Raw genomic sequence first — 18,627 nt, 5'->3', positions numbered from 1 at the left:
TATATATATATATATATATATATATATATATATATATATATATTCAAATGTAATTTATTCCTGTAATGCCAAAGCTGGATTTCTTCAGTGTCACATGATCATTCAGAAATCATTCAAATCAACAGTTGAGCTGCTTAATATTGTTGTGGACATTGATAATTTTTTTCTTTGATGAATAGAGAGTTAAAAAAAATAGCATTTATTTGAAATATAAATCTTTTGTAATATTATTAACGTCTTTGCTGTCACTTTTCAGTCAATTTAACGCCCTTCTTCATTCTCAGGCATTCTCACTATCACAAAAGAATGATAGTGAGAATGAAGAATGATGTGGTGCATATATTTTGTATTTACCAATATTATTATTATTGCAGGATCAGAGTTCAAAACAGCATTCGCTGATGGGTTCCCGTGTAACTGATCCACTGGAAGCTCTTGGTCCTGCTCCTTATGATCCTGTGTAAGACACATTTTCACCTCGTCCTCTATTTATTTTTCTCATTTAGTCCCTATAGATGCATGTACGTCACACTAAATATATTATGATATGATTCAAATCCAGCTATCGTCTGAATGTGTGTGTACAGGGCTGGCTTTGTGATCTTCTATGACCTAGTGATGGGTGTTGAAGCTACTTTGAGATCAGTGCGTTTATTGGCAGGGTTATATTTTAATGGACAGAAGTTGGGAAAGACCACCCCAATGCCACCTGTGCAGTGCCAACCTGCAGGACCATTACTGTCCACCAAGAGTCCTGGAAACTATGCTATACTGGCTGTTAAGCAACCTGTGCCCGGGTAGTTTGATTCAGACATAAATATGGACAGGTAGAGCTGGTATATGTTTACATTGTTGAATATGTTTCATTTCAGAGTACAGCCATCTCCAGATCTCTCTTTGGTCGTAGAAATCCAGACTTCTAAAGGTCTGGATTTGTTCAACCATGAAACTGAGGGCTTGGTGACTTGTGGCTGGGCTAAGCTTGATCTCTTTGACCAGCACAACCAGGTACACAGCGGTCACTGGAGGCTTCCCTTCCGCTCTCTCCCAGTTCAAGCATCCTTAAGTCCAGGTCAACTGAATTCTGTGCCACAAGTACGTTCACCAAATACTAAATGGAGTAAATCAACCCAAATTTGATTATACAAATAAAGCCAATTGTAAATTCAAACATTTTGTATTTCAAGTAAATACATACAGGTTTTTTTGTCTCCCATCTCTGAAACATTAAAAGTTAATTACTTGACCTGGGTACATCCAAGTTGTTGTTTTTCGTGCGCGTGTATGTGGGGCTTCCCGTTGATCTAGGAACAGTTGTTTAAGGCTGCTTTATCCTTTTCACACCAAATCACAAACAGTTTACTCCTATTATAGTTCAAACATTATCATCCTATCATGGGATTCCACAAGTTTCTGGCCAATGAGCGTCTATGATTCCATTGGACATCTAGCTATATTTAAAGCAGAACACTTATTAAAAACAACGGGTAAAATATTAAAAGCCACATTCACATATGCAAATATTCTTTATTCAGAGTTTACAATTATACAAAAATTGGACAGAAAGAAAACAGGTTATTTACAAAACAGAGACAAAAGTTGTTCATGGCGTATATGAGGCAGGCATGCTCTGCTGGTTGGAAGGTAAGTGGTCGATCAGAAGATGCCCATTATGCTGACGTCTCCACAGAGGAAGAATTGGCTGACTGCAAGAGAAAATGAAAATTTTAAAAACAAACGGCAAAGAAAAACTGCTCAAAATAATAGTTTAGGCAATAAACTGAAGCTTGACAAATGATAAAACATCAGATGCAATACTCCAACCAATTCCATTAGCTCAGTAAGTCTACCAATATTTAGATAAAGAAACAAACTCCCTCTAAAATAGGATTTTGCTAGTATGTGTAAAAGTACATCCAGCTGAATTGTCCTCCTCTCAAGTTGTTGTTTCGACCTTTGTATTCTAACAATGTTACGATGCCAATATTTTAGAATCCAGCGCCCTGTGACTGCATAAGAGGAAACGGCAAGCCTATCAACTCGCCTCCTGCTCCATTTTCTCCTGGACTCCATTGCCGTTGTGGGCAGAGTCATCACTGCCATTAACTGAAGTCTCCTGTTTATTCTTTTTAGCATCACTGTCCTTTCTTGGACTCTCCTCGTCTGGTTTCCTCTGTGCAGGAATAAAGCAGGACAGAACACGTACTTATTTTTTTGCGCTAAACACCTAGTCTCTACATGCTACTCAAGCACATATGGCCACTTCAACACCACGCCACAACTACAACATGCCAAGCCACAATAATGAAGCCCAAACACCACATAAGCACCGAGCAACACCAAACCGGATCTAGTTGAAAAAAAAAAAATTCAGCTCATGACCCAGCATGCAAAATTGACCTCAACTAATGGAAGGTAGCAATGCAAATGCCCCTTTAGAGGCAGACTACCCTCATTCACTCAAATTTTAATAACTTTGAAGCATGCTAGTTAACCCACAAACCCCCCACCCATCCCTAGGCCTACTGCAATGGTTGAATTACACTTCAGTGGATAGATACTCACCTTTTTGCGAACAAGGTGAGAAATGTCAGATGCAGATTTTGAGGAAGATGCACCATCAGCTGGCCTCACAGGAATCTGAAAGAAAACAGGCATTTTAGGGTGGCACTATCCATTATAGGCTTAAAGTACCATTAAAGAGGAGAAATATCCCATAGAGCACGTCAAACTCAAGGCCCGCCCCATCATTGTGTGTCCCGCGAGAGCATATGATGGTCTTAATAAAAATCTATGCAGCTTTATATCGTAACTTACGAAAATGTGTATCAATACCACAAGTTTGTGTTTCTATTTGGCGTTTTATTTATACGCATAAATTGACTTGTGCATATGATATGCAATGGTTAGGCTTAGGGGTGTAGGGTTTTCCCCGTTGATGACAACTGCGTGGGTGGCTCAAAGGAATAAGTGCGGACCTCAGTGCTAGAGCCCCACCGACAGAAATGGAAAAACACAATCTTTCCATTAATTTAACAAATTAAAAACTTTTATTTTTTTTGCAGCTTTCAGACACGACTTCTAGTTTTAAAAGTTATTTTGAGGCGGTTTCTATAGAGTTATTTTAATAACAAATGTTCAGAGCGCATATTGCCTATACGAGAGTGCATCAAATGCGGGAGCACAAATCTCTCTGCTTGCAGGTGGAGTCCCATTCATTCAGAAAACAGACACGCTTTCTATCAATCAGACATTATAGGAGTGCGCTCAAATTACCTTCTCTCCTGAGTTTAATAAACGCAACCTGGAGTGTGGGCATCCACTGACAGAAACATACATTGGCGCATATGCCAACTAATGTAAATAAGTATTTACATAGCATAACAGTAGTAGTCTAAATGTATCCGTTTCGCACATGTCAACAATACATTATGAAAATAAAGCAGGTTTTTTTGCGATCAGATCAACTGGCAAACTCCTGGAAAGTCTAAGGATCTAGTAAGCAAATGCATTAAAACCGTAAGCTCAAAACCGCGCTAACGCAGAGAAAACATGGCCGATTTCATCAGAGATAATAGTACTCGCGTACAGATGTCAGTAAAATGTAATATCAGCACGCTATTTGGCTTAAAAGCACGCGTTTTATACTGGATGCTGGTTGAAGGCGTTTTAGATTACACAGTAGTCAGTGGTTTAGTAAATCTGGATCAGTCAGGTCAAGGTAGCTCATTTAGTGGTCTTTTGGCATCCCCCTGTGTGGTATCGCAGATTGACAGGTTAAATTTTTTGTATTAAAAGTGCTGTAAACTACTAAAATGTACAAATGTTAATTTTCTATGAAGCTGCTTCGCAACAAGTGTATCATAAAAAGTTATACACAAATGTGAATTGAATTTCAAACGGTTAATGAATTTATTTAGGCACTATACATTCATTGCAAATTATGAATTTAAAAATTTTAGTACTTTAGTTTATCAATTTATTTTTGGGTGGGGGAGTGGGGTCAAGTACCACCACATTTTTTTTTCCTACTACAAGCATTGATTGTGTATTATATGCACGCAAAAGTCAATTTCTGCAAAAAAAAAAAAAATAATAAAAAAATATAAAAGGCAAATGCCAAAAAGAAACAGAAAATCGTGCTATACACACTTTCATGAGACCGGACTCATTATTTATTTTTTTTAAATGCCATATCTGTCACATGTTCTTAGCAGCTCACATTTATTTGTTGTACCATAAATGTAACAAAATAGTTTAACAACTTAATGTAATGAGCTGTGTTTGATGATACTGGTCTTTATTTAATTTGATTTATGGAGTAATTTGGATTTCTTAACCTGATAAATTAAAAGGATGCATTAAAATAACATGGAGCAATAACATTTTTAGATCAATGCAAATGCATATGCAATATTTGTAACTCGACTAATAAAATAAAGAGACCGTTATTTAACAATACGTTAAGGAGTAGTAACATTTGTACAGTCTTACGGTTACAACTGGCCCTTTGATGGCAGCCATAATGTTGAAGTGGCCCTCAGTGAAAATGAGTTTGACACCCCTGCCTTAGAGCTTAGTTTCAGACTCAAAATGAGGATGGGCACATATACAGCAGTATCAATACTGACAAGGTCATTTATTTGGGATCAAAAAGAGATACTAAAATTATATTAATACAACACATGGTTTCTGAACTTTTAACTTCTGTGCCAAAAACCCTTGACATATTTAGCTGGTCTATGTCATATGAAAAAAATAAACCGCATTAAACTGGCCTTTCAGGAAACATTAGGGCCCCCATTTAAGAAATTGTAACAAAGTATCACCCATCCCTAATGCTAATCGAGGTAACATTAAGCATCAACACACCTGACTAGCAGTAGATGAGGACGGGCCACCATTTTCAGCTGGGAATGCAGATGAGGTGGACGCTCCTGCCTGTAACAAACAAATTCCAAACTATTCATCATTGGCTCTTTAGCCATTTTTACTGCATCCTGGGATGACCCACATGCCCAACTTCTCCACTTTTTGTGTGTACTAAGAGCAATGCTAGGGATGCATGACATAACGGTACCATATTCAATAAACGTATAATACAAGCCGATATCAGATTTGTCAACAGGAATTAATCAGCCACTGCAAAGCACTGAACAATGGATAACATGCTTCACGCATTTTCATTATTGCCCCAATATAACTCACAAGAGTCTGATGGATGGCCTCAGATGCTGCAGCAGCCGTCCTCTGGCTCTCCTTAGCATCTTCAATCTTCTCAGCAATTTCTGGCAGTAACTGTTTCAACTCCTCAAGCTCACTCTTCTCTTCCTTTGCTGCCTCTGCACCTTCCGCCTTGTCTATTACCTCCTGAATCATAGCTGAGGAAGAGTGGTGTGGAAATCAATTGAGAGTACCATGCTTGCTCATGGCAACTAGTGTTATCAGCAAGCAAATCCTCAGTTAAAAACACATGGCAAAAGACCACTGTGAAAATGTTCCTACCAAGACGGCTCTCGATGACTTTGATGGAGTTGGAGAAGTGCTCAATGGCTTGGCTGTACTGGGCTGTGTAGCTGTAAGTTGTGCCCAACTGGTAATGAGTCTCAGCCAGAAGACGACTATGAGAGGGAAGGTGTTTCAGCTGCAAGGTTAAACACTCATTGAAGTCCTCCAGAGCCTGGCTGTAGTTACCTACATAAAACAAAACGGAGAGACCATTTAATTAAGAGTGAAGAATAACTTAAATTTTACAGCAGCTTGTGAAACCCAAAAAGGTCCTTAAAATGAAGTCATATTTTCATCTACTCACACCACATACACACCTGATTCAGCTCCAACTTCTCCAAGTTTCAGGTAAATCTGTGCCGCCATTAGCTGATCTTCTTTGCAGTCTTTTCTACAAACCGAATAAAAGAATGTGTTTTTCTAAATGAAGCTCGAGTAAACGCATAGTTAAAATAAAAAAAAAATAGAAATGCAATATGGGCATACCTTTTATAAATCACCTTTGCAACCTCAAGCATCTCCCAGGCCAACTGCAGGTTTCCAACTTCATCCTCCTCACTGTCCTAAAAACACAAGGACACAATGATAAACCAGTAAATCAATGAAGAGGGGGACAAAAGAGAGAGAGAAGAAAAAATGGATTACAAACCTTATCCTTTGTGTCACCTTCTGCATCCTCCTCCTCCTCATCATCATCATCATCTTCATCCTCATCTAAAACATCAAAGATGTTAACTCACTGACACTGATCTAATGTAAAAGTCCATCACCTTGGACACCCTCAGTGACACTGCAGCTTAAAAGCCAAATACTCTATGGACCAAACAGTGTTTAAAAGATTCACCGGGTGAAATTTAGCAAAGGTATTTTATACTCCATTTCGTGCTCCCCAGACTCAATCATGCTTCACTACCTCCATCTTCCATGGGTCCTTCATTCTCTTCATTTCCATTTTTCTCCTCATCACCCTTTTCAGTAACTTCATTTGACACAGTGACATCTTCCTTTTTAGAAGCGCTTTCATCCACAGCTTTTGACTTCTCAACTTTTTCGGCAGGTTCCTCATTTTCAGCAGGTTTTGCCTCATGTTCAGCTGGTTTCTCCTCATCTTGAGCAGGTTTTGCCTCATGTTCAGCTGGTTTCTCCTCATCTTGAGCAGGTTTTGCCTCATGTTCACCTGGTTTCTCCTCATCTTGAGCAGGTTTTGCCTCATGTTCAGCTGGTTTCTTAGTTTTAGGTGATGCTGCATCCCCTTCCTTTGACTCATTAACCTTCTCCTGCTTCTCCTTAACTTCTTGGATCTTCTGCTCACCTTCCCCCACCTCTTTTTCGACCTCTGACTGAGTTTTGTCCTCTGACATGGCATCATAAACCTGTGCTCGAAGCTCATCTCTGGTTTTCTCTGCATCATAGTACAAATGGAGGGACATTTCTAGGTTACAGCTGGAGTCCCTCTTAAACGGAATCAAGTTTAAAAGTTAAGCTTGGTCAACATGCGCTGGTTTTTGTGCAGAACAGACAACGGTTAATTTGGTGGTTCTTTGGAAGCATCCTTTTTGCAGATGTCAAGTCTTGAGCATGCATGAGAAGAAAACAAACAAAAAAATTTGAACTGGCAAACTAAAACGTAAAACACAAACCATCCAAGTTGTCTGCGCTTTCAATTTTAGAGTCATTCTGTTTCTCGCCTTCTTCAGACGATTCTTCTGGGACTCCCTCTAAAGCATTACCAAGCACTGTATTCTCCATCCTAGAGAAATTTTAAAAACACCAAAGTTAGAAAAACTGATAACCTTTTCTTTTTATAAATGTAATGCATTAAATCTTAATCCATATACCTACCTAGCAAGCTCCAGAAGGGCTTTCCCACACAAGAAAAAAGCTTCACCACATTCATCAGCAGTGTCTCCATACTTTTCAGCTCTTAAGGGGGAAAATGGGTTACATACATGCATACACATAACTCGGCATTAAAAAAAAACACCACACTCTTTATATAATGCATATGCATTATAATATTCCTTCAGTACTCACAGCATGGCACAAGCCTCCTGGAACACACTCACTGCAGACACAACATCACCCATCACTAAGTGCCGGTTGCCGGTGCCAACCAGCTTCTTTGCTTCCTCAGAAACATCGACGGAGCTGCAAAATTTAATGAAGTAGTGAGTAAAATGAAGCTTAATACTCATTTTATCGAACTAAGCAGTTTTACTAAACCGAAACACGGATACCAACTCACCTGTCTGCAGCGCTGGACGAGCAAGGCTTCTCCGCCATACTGTAAAGATAAACAATACAAAAATATAGTCATACATTATTAAAAAGCCTCGAGTCTCTGAAGAATACGTTCAATGCGAGTCAATTTTCACTAAAGTTCGCTTCAGAAGTTCACGTGCCAAGGACCAAAGTTAGCTCGAAGCTACTATGACTGTTATTTCCTGACAGAGACTGTCAGCAATATCCACACGCAGATATGATAAACATCTAATGTCACAGTTTAATGTCAATATAATGTGCTATGTGTGTCGTTACCGCCACCTTTCAAACTTAACGCTCGACTTCGGCGCGCGTGCAGCCATTTCAATGCAGCTCCAAGCGCACTGACGGGCCATTCGTGACTACGCGTCAACAGAGCGGGACTTTCCTCATGTAGGATATATAAACAAGCAGGCCGTTCATATTAAACTATCTCCCGCCAAATGAAAGCAGCCAAACACAACACGTCAGCGGGAATCAACGCTGATGCCATCCCGTCGCGTGCGACTCGATGTCCGGGCGCGGGAGAAAAGCGAGCATTTTCCCTGACGGAGCTGCTGCAGCTTTGTTATCAAACGAAACCAGCCAAAACGTCTCACTCGGACTTCCTTTAACTCTTCTGCTTACTTCCCTGGCTCGGGAGCGCACTTACTTAAAATGGTGTTTTACCTTTCGGCAGTTGAAGCAGCTGCTGTTTCTTCTGGCATTTTAATGCGTGAAATAAACTAAGCTGTAATGTACTGTTGGATGATGTGCGTGCAGACGGCAGGTTTGTGAAGCTGCTCCTGAATTAGTCTTTGTTGGCGCCTTTAAATACGGATACAAGCCGGACTTCCGCTGAACTACGACCCTGTCACAAAAACGCGGGAGAATAAATTTAAAGGGCAAGCAACCGTATTAAAATATTTGTATTTTTTCCCCCTTTATTCAGTTCCATCACACTAAAGCACAATACAAACAGGGAAACGTTGCACATCTCAAAGCATGCAAAACAGAACAACAGCAACAACAAAACGCAAAATTAATACAAATATATATATATATATATATAAAATAAAAATAACAGGATAAAAAATATATATATAATAATAATAATACATACATTAGGGCAGCTACATAACTTTGAAAAGCTTGAGAATTTGTATTGTTTTTATTAGCTTCTTATTTTGTGATCTCATATTAGAAAGGGTTTCAAAGTATATTTTAAGATCAGTGTTACAAAATGTAATATATGATGGTTTCTTTTGAATTACTTTTGACTTATGTATATAAAACTTTGCTAAGATAATTAACAGATCGTATTACAAGATGAATGGAAAGTATATTTTTATCTAGATTTTGTGAGACTCAAAAAAATATTTTTTTTAATATTATTTATATGCAATTATATTAAAACAATTTAAATACTTTATTCACTTTCTTATTTAAAACATGTTCCAGTTGTTTTTGTGAATAAAATATAATAAATTATATTCTATATTCTATAATAAAACTACTACTACTAATAATTATTATTATAATAAATTATATTAATATAACAACTTTCCTTATCAGATTACTTTATCAAGAGGAAGGGCAGTGGAAATAGTTGAAATATTACATACACACATACATTATATATATATATATAAATAAAATTAGAATCTGATTAATTAACATAAAAAATATGTCAAAATAACCTTGAGGGTCTTAAAAATATGCTTTATTTCCAAAATGTAAATTTGTTCTTTTAAAAGTGATAATCCAGATTAATTCTTGACCAGTTTCATAATATTAATTGTGAATACATTTAAAATCAGCCCTTGTTCATTAAGTTTCATTCCACACATGACAAAAAATGAGCACACATTTCAATATGTAACAAAACATTTTTTTATTGTGTTTAGAAGTATACAGAGTAATGAATGGACACATGGTTCCAAGGCACAGAATCACGTAGAAGTGTGTATTAATAGGGGTCATTAAAAGGGTAGTGAGGATGTCCTGCATCTCGGGGGACAGACTTACCATCAACCTAGAAAAATAGATGCAAAAAACGTAACCTCTTTGTTAATGGCCACGTAAACTTTAGTGCTATGTTGTATGATGTGGCTTACAGTAATGTAACTTACAGTAATGGTTGGCACAATGTAACGCCAGCCTCTGTGCAATGCTGTCACTTGATTAATTTCCTCAGGTTCAAGAGTGAAATCAAAGACCTGTAAATGAGCAGAGTAAATGCATCGCATTGTTACAATACATGGTCATAAACACTCTAGAACAGGGCTGTCCAAACTCGGTCCTGGAGGGCCGGTGTCCTGAAGAGTTTAGCTCCAACCCCAATTAAACACACCTGAACCAGCTAATCAAGCTCTTACTAGGCATACTAGAAACTTACCAGCAGGTGTGTTGAGGCAAGTTGGAGCTAAACTCTGCTGGACACCGGCCCTCCAGGACCGAGTTTGGGCAGCCCTGCTCTAGAACATGAAAGAATAAAGAAAAACATGAAGATACCTGGATATTCTCTTTGATCCGAGACTGTGTAATGCTCTTTGGGATAGTCACTACTCCTCGTTGAGTTTGCCACCTGCCAAAACATCAATGAAGAAATACTATGTAATAATCAGTGAAGAAATACCATACACAACTCGTGCAGAAGCATGAATTTACCTGATGATAATTTGTGCAGGAGTCTTGTTGTATTTCTTGGCTAGTGCAGCCATGGCTGGTTCCTCCAACAGCACAGGCTCTTCTGGATGCTTCCAGGCTCGGTCAGGAGATCCTAGCGGACTGTAAGCAGTCATCACCAAACCTCGATCCCGGCAGTGAGCCAACAGTTCAACTTGTGCAAGGTATGGATGGGACTCCACCTGCAAAACACTATTGTTACTCAACAAACTGATAGAATAGACCATATAAATTAGGACATCACATTTTCTTCTGACCTGCAAAACAGTTGGTTTGATGCTTGCAACTGATAAGATGTCATCGATCTGTCTGCTATTGAAGTTTGAGAGCCCGATGGCCCTGACAAGGCCCTTTCCCACAAGTTTTTCCATAGCAGCCCATGTCAGCTTGTAGTCTATGTTGTCATACAGCAAGGTTCCATCCTCCTTCCTAGGAAAAGAGGTATCACCTCGTCTGGATAAAAATAACAAGATAAAACACTTGACTGAGAAAAGGCAGAGCACATTAAAGGGCTAGTCCACCCAAAAATGAAAATTCTGTCATATTTACTCACCCTCATGTCATTTTTTTCTTTGGTGGAAGATGTTTTGAAAAATGTTAGTACCAAACAGTTTTAGTTCCCATTGACTTCTATCATGTTTTTGACCATACAATGTAAGTCAATGGGAGCTAAAACTGTTTGGTACCAACATTCCATAAAATTCTTCAAATGATGACAGCATTTTCATTTTTGGGTGAACTATTCCTACTAATGAGCACTTCACACTTCATTCCCCAAAGGAGATCAAGAAAATGTCGCGTTTATATTGGCAATAAACAAGACATCCAGAATAAGACTATTATAACAACAGAATATTATAGAATCTTGCACCCTTTAATCTCTTTTAAAAACAGTCATAATTTCGATTTTTCTTTAGATTTTAGATCTTAAATTAGTTCTGAGAAGAGTAACCAATTCAAAGTAATTAATACACAGTACTCTCTTTCTCTCTGTGTATATAAAGTAAAAAAGTGATTTGATGTGTAGCCAAGTATGGTGTCCCATACTCAGAATTTGTGTTCTGCATTTCATCCATTCAAGTGAGCACACACAGCAGTGTGTAGTGAACACACACCCAGAGCAGTGGGCAGCCATTTTTGCTGCGCTGCCTGGGGAGCAACTGGAGGGTTCGGTGCCTTGCTCAAGGGCACCTCAGTTGTGGATAATGAGGGTGGAAGAGAGTGCTGGTCATTCACTCCCCCCACCTACATTTCCTGCTGGTACTGAGGCTTGAACCTGCAACTCTCTAACCATTAGGCCCCTATATATATTCTCATTATAAGAAGAATTGGAGGCTTACTGGAAGGCATATGGCCAATGGATGAGGTAGAGGTCCAGGTACTCCAGCTTTAGGTCTTTTAAGGTCTTTAACAGAGATGGTTCCACGTCATCTGGGTGGTGTTTTGTGTTCCACAGTTTGGAGGTCACAAATACATCCTCTCGCCTTATGCCCTGAAAGAAGACAACAGTTGTAAAGCACACGTTGTTCCTTTATATTTAAGTGTATGGGTATGTATTTCATATTTGTAATCCACTTGTTTGACCTACTTTTTCAGGTCCCATTATTTCCTGAAATGCTTCACCGATCTCTGGCTCATTCCCGTAAATGGGAGCACAGTCAATGTGCCGATATCCAGACTGCAATGCCCAAATAACTGCCTGTTTTACCTGCAATTGACAACATATTTATATAAAATGCTGAACACAATATTTAAATCCAAAGATGATTGCAGAACATAATGGATAATATACTGAAGAACTGCATATCCTAGTAAATATCCTCTCATTCTCAATACACCCTATTCAGATTCAAATTCTGTCATAATTACAGTTGGGATAATGCACAGAAAACTTACTTGTCCTGCTTCACTCTTCCATGTCCCAAGTCCCACAAGGGGCATCTTCCGTCCAGTGCTGAGCACAGCAAAATCATTCATACTCATCCTGTGTGCCTTCAGAGAGAAAAAAACACACAATATGAACAGTGTTCATACATGGAATAGACTTCTAAATCTATGATTTAATCCCTGTACTAGTAAATCAATCTGAACCCTAGACACTCACAGAAAGGTGAATGCAAAATGTTCAGTGTTCAAATTCAAATTCATTCAGCAGAAGGAAAGGAAGTGTAACCTGCTGACTTATCAGCTGACTTCCACCGAACCTCTAGCAGGATGTAAATATTGTAACACCCTGCACTGAATTTTTGGGGACAGCATAACTTTTGGGTCAGCAAACTTTATAAAATTAATAATGAAAATTAGTTTCAAACAAAAAGTCTTTGTATTTTAATATAAAGGGCATTTAAATAATCACATCAATTCAACCTCCATGCATTACAGGCACACTCCCAGTCATGATTCTTAATCAGTTTGCGCTGAATTGTCTAGTTAGTGCTATGAATCACACAGAGAGTTGGATAACGTACCATTCGACAGTAAAACTTGTGAGAATGAATGACAAGACGCAGAGCACGTTGAATATGCTGCATTTCTCCCTGTAAAATCAGGTCAACTAGTGTCCCATGTGGCGCATCACAACAAGGAATGTTTTTTCTAGGTCAGGGATAGTTTTATATTATTTGTTCAGATACTTACGGTGTATGAGTATGTCAAGGAATTTCTTCACTATATAACTATCCAGGTTAATTAAAAAGTATTTGAATATTTTCTCATAACGCTAACGTATTTACGTCCTGTTCGCTGTCCTCTAAAAACATCCGTCAAAATAAAAGTCTCTATAACATTGCAACAAATTCCTCACCGTCACTCTTTTCTAGTTCAAGTGAAAAGGATACAAATTAAAATGAAGACTTAATCTTAGCTATTTGCCAAATAAAAAAAACCAAACCCCATGTCATTTTAGTCCGATCATATGAAAATAATATTATGATCAATCTGAAACTCCTTCATACGTTCCGTAACCTATACAATACACCACCCTTTGTACACTTCTACACGTCTTTTCTTTTTGAAATGTAAAACTGAAAGGGAAAGTTAGGGATTCATTATGGTTTGCTTATTACCCTACTTTATATTTAAAATAAATATTTTATTTCTCTCATGAAATTAAGAGCAGTTTTGCTAACTTTATACCAGAGCACTAAACTAGTATAGAAGTGATTATGTCCAGTCTTCTCATGGCTTTAGCTGTTCAACTTCAATTCTGACATAGATTCAAATGAACCTGTACAGAATTCCCCAAACTCAGAGACACCTTCACACACCAAAATAACAGCAAAATTTTTTTTTCAATCATTGTCTTACAATACATCAGTTGTTTAATTTACACAGTACAGTTAATTCAGGATGAAAAAAAATCAGCAATTTCTGGTTGTAAATTTCAATTATAAGTATAAAACAGCATCAAAAACTTATGAGGACAAAATTTAGCTTGGGCAATTTACACAGAATATGATCAAGCTTTTTACAACAGAAATTGCTCCGTTTCTCCACATATTACAGAGCACAAAAATATCAACAACAAAAAAAAATCCCCACGGAAACCAGATCACTCGTTTCCTCTTGCTGACTTATCAGCTGACTTCCACCGAACCTCTAGCAGGATGTAAATATTGTAACACCCTGCACTGAATTTTTGGGGACAGCATAACTTTTGGGTCAGCAAACTTTATAAAATTAATAATGAAAATTAGTTTCAAACAAAAAGTCTTTGTATTTTAATATAAAGGGCATTTAAATAATCACATCAATTCAACCTCCATGCATTACAGGCACACTCCCAGTCATGATTCTTAATCAGTTTGCGCTGAATTGTCTAGTTAGTGCTATGAATCACACAGAGAGTTGGATAACGTACCATTCGACAGTAAAACTTGTGAGAATGAATGACAAGACGCAGAGCACGTTGAATATGCTGCATTTCTCCCTGTAAAATCAGGTCAACTAGTGTCCCATGTGGCGCATCACAACAAGGAATGTTTTTTCTAGGTCAGGGATAGTTTTATATTATTTGTTCAGATACTTACGGTGTATGAGTATGTCAAGGAATTTCTTCACTATATAACTATCCAGGTTAATTAAAAAGTATTTGAATATTTTCTCATAACGCTAACGTATTTACGTCCTGTTCGCTGTCCTCTAAAAACATCCGTCAAAATAAAAGTCTCTATAACATTGCAACAAATTCCTCACCGTCACTCTTTTCTAGTTCAAGTGAAAAGGATACAAATTAAAATGAAGACTTAATCTTAGCTATTTGCCAAATAAAAAAAACCAAACCCCATGTCATTTTAGTCCGATCATATGAAAATAATATTATGATCAATCTGAAACTCCTTCATACGTTCCGTAACCTATACAATACACCACCCTTTGTACACTTCTACACGTCTTTTCTTTTTGAAATGTAAAACTGAAAGGGAAAGTTAGGGATTCATTATGGTTTGCTTATTACCCTACTTTATATTTAAAATAAATATTTTATTTCTCTCATGAAATTAAGAGCAGTTTTGCTAACTTTATACCAGAGCACTAAACTAGTATAGAAGTGATTATGTCCAGTCTTCTCATGGCTTTAGCTGTTCAACTTCAATTCTGACATAGATTCAAATGAACCTGTACAGAATTCCCCAAACTCAGAGACACCTTCACACACCAAAATAACAGCAACATTTTTTTTTCAATCATTGTCTTACAATACATCAGTTGTTTAATTTACACAGTACAGTTAATTCAGGATGAAAAAAATCAGCAATTTCTGGTTGTAAATTTCAATTATAAGTATAAAACAGCATCAAAAACTTATGAGGACAAAATTTAGCTTGGGCAATTTACACAGAATATGATCAAGCTTTTTACAACAGAAATTGCTCCGTTTCTCCACATATTACAGAGCACAAAAATATCAACAACAAAAAAAAATCCCCACGGAAACCAGATCACTCGTTTCCTCTTCGACTTCTCTTGTGACTCTTCTTTGACCGACTAGAACACAGAGACAAATGCAGCATGAAACAAGAGGGGAAAAACAAAGAAAATCATTTAAATTCATTTGATATACGTGAGCATTACCTTTCTGGGGACTTGGAGTGACTGCGATGCCTGTGACTTCTGTGGTGACCTGGAAGAAAATATACCAATATTTCTTAATGATCAGTTTTTCCATTTACTCTAATTATTTTAAACAACATATTGTGGTGACTTTTTTTCTTTGTATACTTGAAAAGAGCCTCACTGTACCTGGAGATTTGGAGCGATGCCTTCTGTCCCTGGATCTGCTGCGGTGTCTACGGGGACTTTTGCTGCGGTGACGGTCCCGATCTCGATCACGTCTGGGTGATGGACTGAATGAAAAGAGTAATCAGACAAATGTATTACACTGTATCATCTCCTAAAATAACACTAATAATATATCTAAAACACTAATAATGTGCCTAAAATAATTTAATTATATACCTTCGTTTTTTAGGTGATCTGCTCCGCCTAAAATGAAAAAACAAAACAGAGAATCAGAAGAATAATTATGCATCTACTAAGCCAGCAACCTGGAATAATATGATCTGAATGATGATTAGCACCATCACTGACCTTCTGGGTGAGCGGCTGCGTCTGTAGCGTGGAGAAGGAGACCTGCGTGGCCGGTCCATATCTCTATAATTTCTTCTGTGTGGCTCTGGTGTCTGCACTCTCTCTGGCTGCAGTACATATGGAGAGGTTGTGTAACAGTCACATTCAATATATATATATAATTATTAATTACAATAATCATTTGTGCTTGGATAGATTGCCAGACATTGTGAGTTCACTTTTACCTTCTCTTCTTCCTCATCCTCCTCCTCACTGGTCTCCACCTCATCTAGATCTTCTTCCAGAGCACTAATACGAGTATCCAGCAGCTCAGCTTCCTCCAAAACCTGTCTCTTCTGTGAAAAACAAAACACCCAAATGAACACGTGGACATTATTTTTTGACAAATGACTCAATACATTTCCTTTAAAATTCACATTACTTTAAAGGACAACACAAATGCACTCCATTTATGTAAATAAATAAATGTATATACATACACACTACATGTAACAAGTCCAACCAACCTGAAGTCTAGGGAGGATGACGTCACACACTCGCTCTGCATTAAGCAGCTCATCTATAAACTCATCAACGTGCATCAATTCAAACTCTGTGTAAAGAAGAAACATTATTCGCAAATGTCTTTTTCAGCAAGGATAAATTACGCCATGCCACATACCCACTAAATATTCAAGAAAAATGCTCACCCCCATTTCTGTTCTGGCTTTTGATTTTTCTGTAGTCATTGTATAACGGCTCTAAATACTTGTAGCAATCCACAGAAGTTCCAGTCAGGCGCATATACATCGCTCCAAGCAAACGGACATACCTGGAGGGGGAAAAACAGATCAGTAATGCAAAACCCCAAAACCTTCACGCACAGTGTAAACAGGAAAATGACAAACTGCATACAGTTAGAGCAGTAATTGAACACTAACTTGAAGTCTTCATTCTTGATGAATTCCACAATAATGTCCTTTTCAGGCTGGATCTGCAGCATCTTTAGGGTCAGACATAAGAATGGAGTTGGCTTGATGTTTCCTCCATATACCCCACCAACGTACTTCAGCTCCATTGCTTTGTCCACGACAAGCTCAGCTAGATTTTACAGAGGGGACAATAATAGTGACGGTTAAAATGATGCTTGGCACATTATTTCCACAATTCCATATACGTACGTAGAAATTATTACAGACCTTAACTCTGTCAAGCTTACAGAGTTCATACTTTATACATGACTTTCTAAGGCCTCCAAAATGTTCAACATGCTGAAAAACCTGTTGTACACAATTTTCTACACGTCTTCTACCATCTGATTGATAGCACATACTTTATAGAGCACTTTTAATATAATTCTAATAATGTTCACCTTCAGGTCATGCTTTTTGCTGTGAAATCTTTAATGATTTTCATAAAGTAAATGTGGTAATGACTTTTATATGAACCTTTACTGGACTGAAACAACTTTGATATATATATATATATATGTGTGTGTGTGTGTGTGTGTTTCGGTCTATTATTTCATATGCCAGGCTTTACAGGGTTAATAATAGATTAAAAGATAGGGTAATCACTTCTACGACTATATGAATACGCCATTCTCAAGTCACATTACTAATGCTGCCAAAGGTAAACAATGAACTACAGCAGGTCCGCTTTAAAATATGATGAAATAAGATGAGGTAGCCAGTAAGTAGACTTACTTCGAGGTAATTTGGTGAGTAAGGCAAATAACTACTGTTGTTTTTAACGCCACATTAACAAATACCGTATGCACACTTCTCTCACCTGTAAGTCCAAAGCATTCCTCTTTCCAGTATTTGGACTCATAAATACGTGTCCGTATAATCTTCTCGACAAGATACTGAGGATTTGTTCCATGTATACTATTAGCATCTTTTACCGTTCTATTAGCCATGGCTCAAATTTTTTAATGAACGAACGGATAATCTGAACGCTAACATGCCATTGAGAAATATCGAAGAATGGCATCCGGGGAAAAGCGTGCGTCACATCCGTAAGGTCAAGCGGTATTTTGCTGTCCAATCAAAAGATCTTCTTACTTCATCTGCGCGCGAAAGAGAAGTGTGTTTTGTGTGATTGTTGTATGATTGTGCTCTCTGTCTACTGTGCTGTAAGATGCGTTCAACTTCATATATACGCTGATTTAAATTTCGGTGTGTCTAAATTTGTCGGAGACGGAATATTATTGCTTATTCATTTGTTTGATAAGGAGATTTGAAACTGTTTCTGAAATTACCGGCTGGTGAGTAAAGAGAGGTGCTGGGGATTTAAAGTTGACTTTACCTTAAGTTACCTTACATAAAGAAGACTGGTTATTTTAACAGTTTGGAATTTATATAATATAATAAATAATAATAATAATAATAATAAACGAAATAATAATTGTAATTAAAAGTTACCTTAGTTTTAGTCCGGGTCACTGTTTAAACCAGCTCCAATTTGATTAGTTAGCCAAGTTGCTAGCTAGCTGACTTAATAACAGGTATTTAAAGGTAAATATATCACTTCAAATGATTGCATTTAATATAATAATAAAAGTTGCAAACATTTTTATATGTTTACGATTATAACAGACCGTGTGTGTGTGTGTGTGTG

At 37.6% G+C, this 18,627-nt stretch overlaps 5 protein-coding genes across 17 annotated transcripts in view; 2 read left to right on the top strand and 3 right to left on the bottom strand.

Moving 5' to 3' along the window:
* Positions 1 to 1,434, top strand: part of LOC107594632 (coiled-coil domain-containing protein 17-like) — a 5,637-nt gene extending 4,203 nt beyond the window's left edge. Inside the window, exons 8-12 of the mRNA XM_016284751.1 lie at positions 257 to 312; positions 375 to 460; positions 588 to 797; positions 873 to 1,095; positions 1,375 to 1,434. Coding sequence (XP_016140237.1) covers positions 257 to 312; positions 375 to 460; positions 588 to 797; positions 873 to 1,095; positions 1,375 to 1,434 — 635 coding nt within the window. The remainder of the gene's footprint in view (positions 1 to 256; positions 313 to 374; positions 461 to 587; positions 798 to 872; positions 1,096 to 1,374) is intronic.
* Positions 1,435 to 1,507: 73 nt separating this feature from the next.
* Positions 1,508 to 8,579, bottom strand: nasp (nuclear autoantigenic sperm protein (histone-binding)). 6 transcript variants are annotated; one of them, XM_016284720.1, is made up of 16 exons: positions 8,053 to 8,141; positions 7,754 to 7,792; positions 7,543 to 7,656; positions 7,351 to 7,431; positions 7,149 to 7,258; positions 6,717 to 6,910; positions 6,422 to 6,608; positions 6,158 to 6,222; positions 5,995 to 6,071; positions 5,826 to 5,899; positions 5,506 to 5,694; positions 5,209 to 5,381; positions 4,873 to 4,941; positions 2,566 to 2,640; positions 2,045 to 2,173; positions 1,508 to 1,706 (listed from the first exon to the last, which is right to left on the bottom strand). In XM_016284720.1, exons 1-16 carry the CDS (start codon positions 8,124 to 8,126, stop codon positions 1,671 to 1,673), a joined length of 1,686 nt encoding a protein of 561 aa, XP_016140206.1. In that variant the 5' UTR covers positions 8,127 to 8,141; the 3' UTR covers positions 1,508 to 1,670. The 6 variants fall into 6 exon arrangements, with proteins under 6 accessions (XP_016140206.1, XP_016140204.1, XP_016140202.1 ...); XM_016284718.1 differs by lacking the exon at positions 8,053 to 8,141 and adding an exon at positions 8,440 to 8,579 and having other exon boundaries at positions 6,422 to 6,910; XM_016284716.1 differs by having other exon boundaries at positions 6,422 to 6,910.
* Positions 8,580 to 9,654: 1,075 nt separating this feature from the next.
* akr1a1b (aldo-keto reductase family 1, member A1b (aldehyde reductase)) lies at positions 9,655 to 14,654 on the bottom strand. Of its 5 annotated transcripts, none has more exons than XM_016284714.1 (9): positions 14,466 to 14,654; positions 12,334 to 12,429; positions 12,026 to 12,145; positions 11,778 to 11,929; positions 10,695 to 10,890; positions 10,420 to 10,619; positions 10,264 to 10,336; positions 9,882 to 9,968; positions 9,655 to 9,784 (listed from the first exon to the last, which is right to left on the bottom strand). In XM_016284714.1, exons 2-9 carry the CDS (start codon positions 12,418 to 12,420, stop codon positions 9,719 to 9,721), a joined length of 981 nt encoding a protein of 326 aa, XP_016140200.1. In that variant the 5' UTR covers positions 12,421 to 12,429; positions 14,466 to 14,654; the 3' UTR covers positions 9,655 to 9,718. The 5 variants fall into 5 exon arrangements, with proteins under 5 accessions (XP_016140200.1, XP_016140196.1, XP_016140197.1 ...); XM_016284710.1 differs by lacking the exon at positions 14,466 to 14,654 and adding an exon at positions 14,297 to 14,440; XM_016284711.1 differs by lacking the exon at positions 14,466 to 14,654 and adding an exon at positions 13,075 to 13,262.
* A 533-nt stretch (positions 14,655 to 15,187) lies between these two features.
* prpf38a (pre-mRNA processing factor 38A) lies at positions 15,188 to 17,949 on the bottom strand. The gene is made up of 10 exons (XM_016284715.1): positions 17,797 to 17,949; positions 16,947 to 17,106; positions 16,716 to 16,837; positions 16,533 to 16,618; positions 16,251 to 16,361; positions 16,027 to 16,133; positions 15,895 to 15,921; positions 15,679 to 15,782; positions 15,511 to 15,559; positions 15,188 to 15,423 (listed from the first exon to the last, which is right to left on the bottom strand). Exons 1-10 carry the CDS (start codon positions 17,924 to 17,926, stop codon positions 15,378 to 15,380), a joined length of 942 nt encoding a protein of 313 aa, XP_016140201.1. The 5' UTR covers positions 17,927 to 17,949; the 3' UTR covers positions 15,188 to 15,377.
* A 21-nt stretch (positions 17,950 to 17,970) lies between these two features.
* Positions 17,971 to 18,627, top strand: part of LOC107594609 (origin recognition complex subunit 1-like) — a 10,083-nt gene continuing 9,426 nt past the window's right edge. For 3 of the 4 annotated variants that reach the window (XM_016284705.1, XM_016284706.1, XM_016284704.1), the window contains exon 1: positions 17,971 to 18,093. In XM_016284705.1, coding sequence (XP_016140191.1) covers positions 17,971 to 18,093 — 123 coding nt within the window. Of the gene's footprint in view, positions 18,275 to 18,627 lie in introns of all 4 variants that reach the window. The other variant, XM_016284707.1, reaches the window with a different exon arrangement.

This window comes from Sinocyclocheilus grahami, unplaced genomic scaffold (assembly GCF_001515645.1).
Source record: "Sinocyclocheilus grahami isolate Dianchi unplaced genomic scaffold, SAMN03320097.WGS_v1.1 scaffold187.1, whole genome shotgun sequence".
Taxonomy (NCBI): Eukaryota; Metazoa; Chordata; class Actinopteri; order Cypriniformes; family Cyprinidae; genus Sinocyclocheilus; species Sinocyclocheilus grahami.
This window is presented reverse-complemented; position numbering and strand designations above follow the sequence as displayed.

Coding starts and splice junctions, on each gene's coding strand:
- nasp (XM_016284716.1), bottom strand. CDS start 8,126: ATGGCCCGTCAGTGCGCTTGGAGCTGCATTGAAATGGCTGCACGCGCG. Junction 6,911..7,148: donor AAGCGCAGACAACTTGGATG/GTTTGTGTTTTA, acceptor ACTATGATGCAG/AGAAAACCAGAGATGAGCTT. Junction 1,707..2,044: donor AGGAGAAAATGGAGCAGGAG/GCGAGTTGATAG, acceptor TTTCTCTTGCAG/TCAGCCAATTCTTCCTCTGT.
- akr1a1b (XM_016284710.1), bottom strand. CDS start 14,359: ATGCAGCATATTCAACGTGCTCTGCGTCTTGTCATTCATTCTCACAAG. Junction 12,430..14,296: donor ACAAGTTTTACTGTCGAATG/GTACGTTATCCA, acceptor TTCTCTCTGAAG/GCACACAGGATGAGTATGAA. Junction 9,785..9,881: donor ACATTGTGCCAACCATTACT/GTAAGTTACATT, acceptor CTATTTTTCTAG/GTTGATGGTAAGTCTGTCCC.
- prpf38a (XM_016284715.1), bottom strand. CDS start 17,926: ATGGCTAATAGAACGGTAAAAGATGCTAATAGTATACATGGAACAAAT. Junction 16,134..16,250: donor AGGATGAGGAAGAAGAGAAG/GTAAAAGTGAAC, acceptor TATGTACTGCAG/CCAGAGAGAGTGCAGACACC. Junction 15,424..15,510: donor CACTCCAAGTCCCCAGAAAG/GTAATGCTCACG, acceptor TCTGTGTTCTAG/TCGGTCAAAGAAGAGTCACA.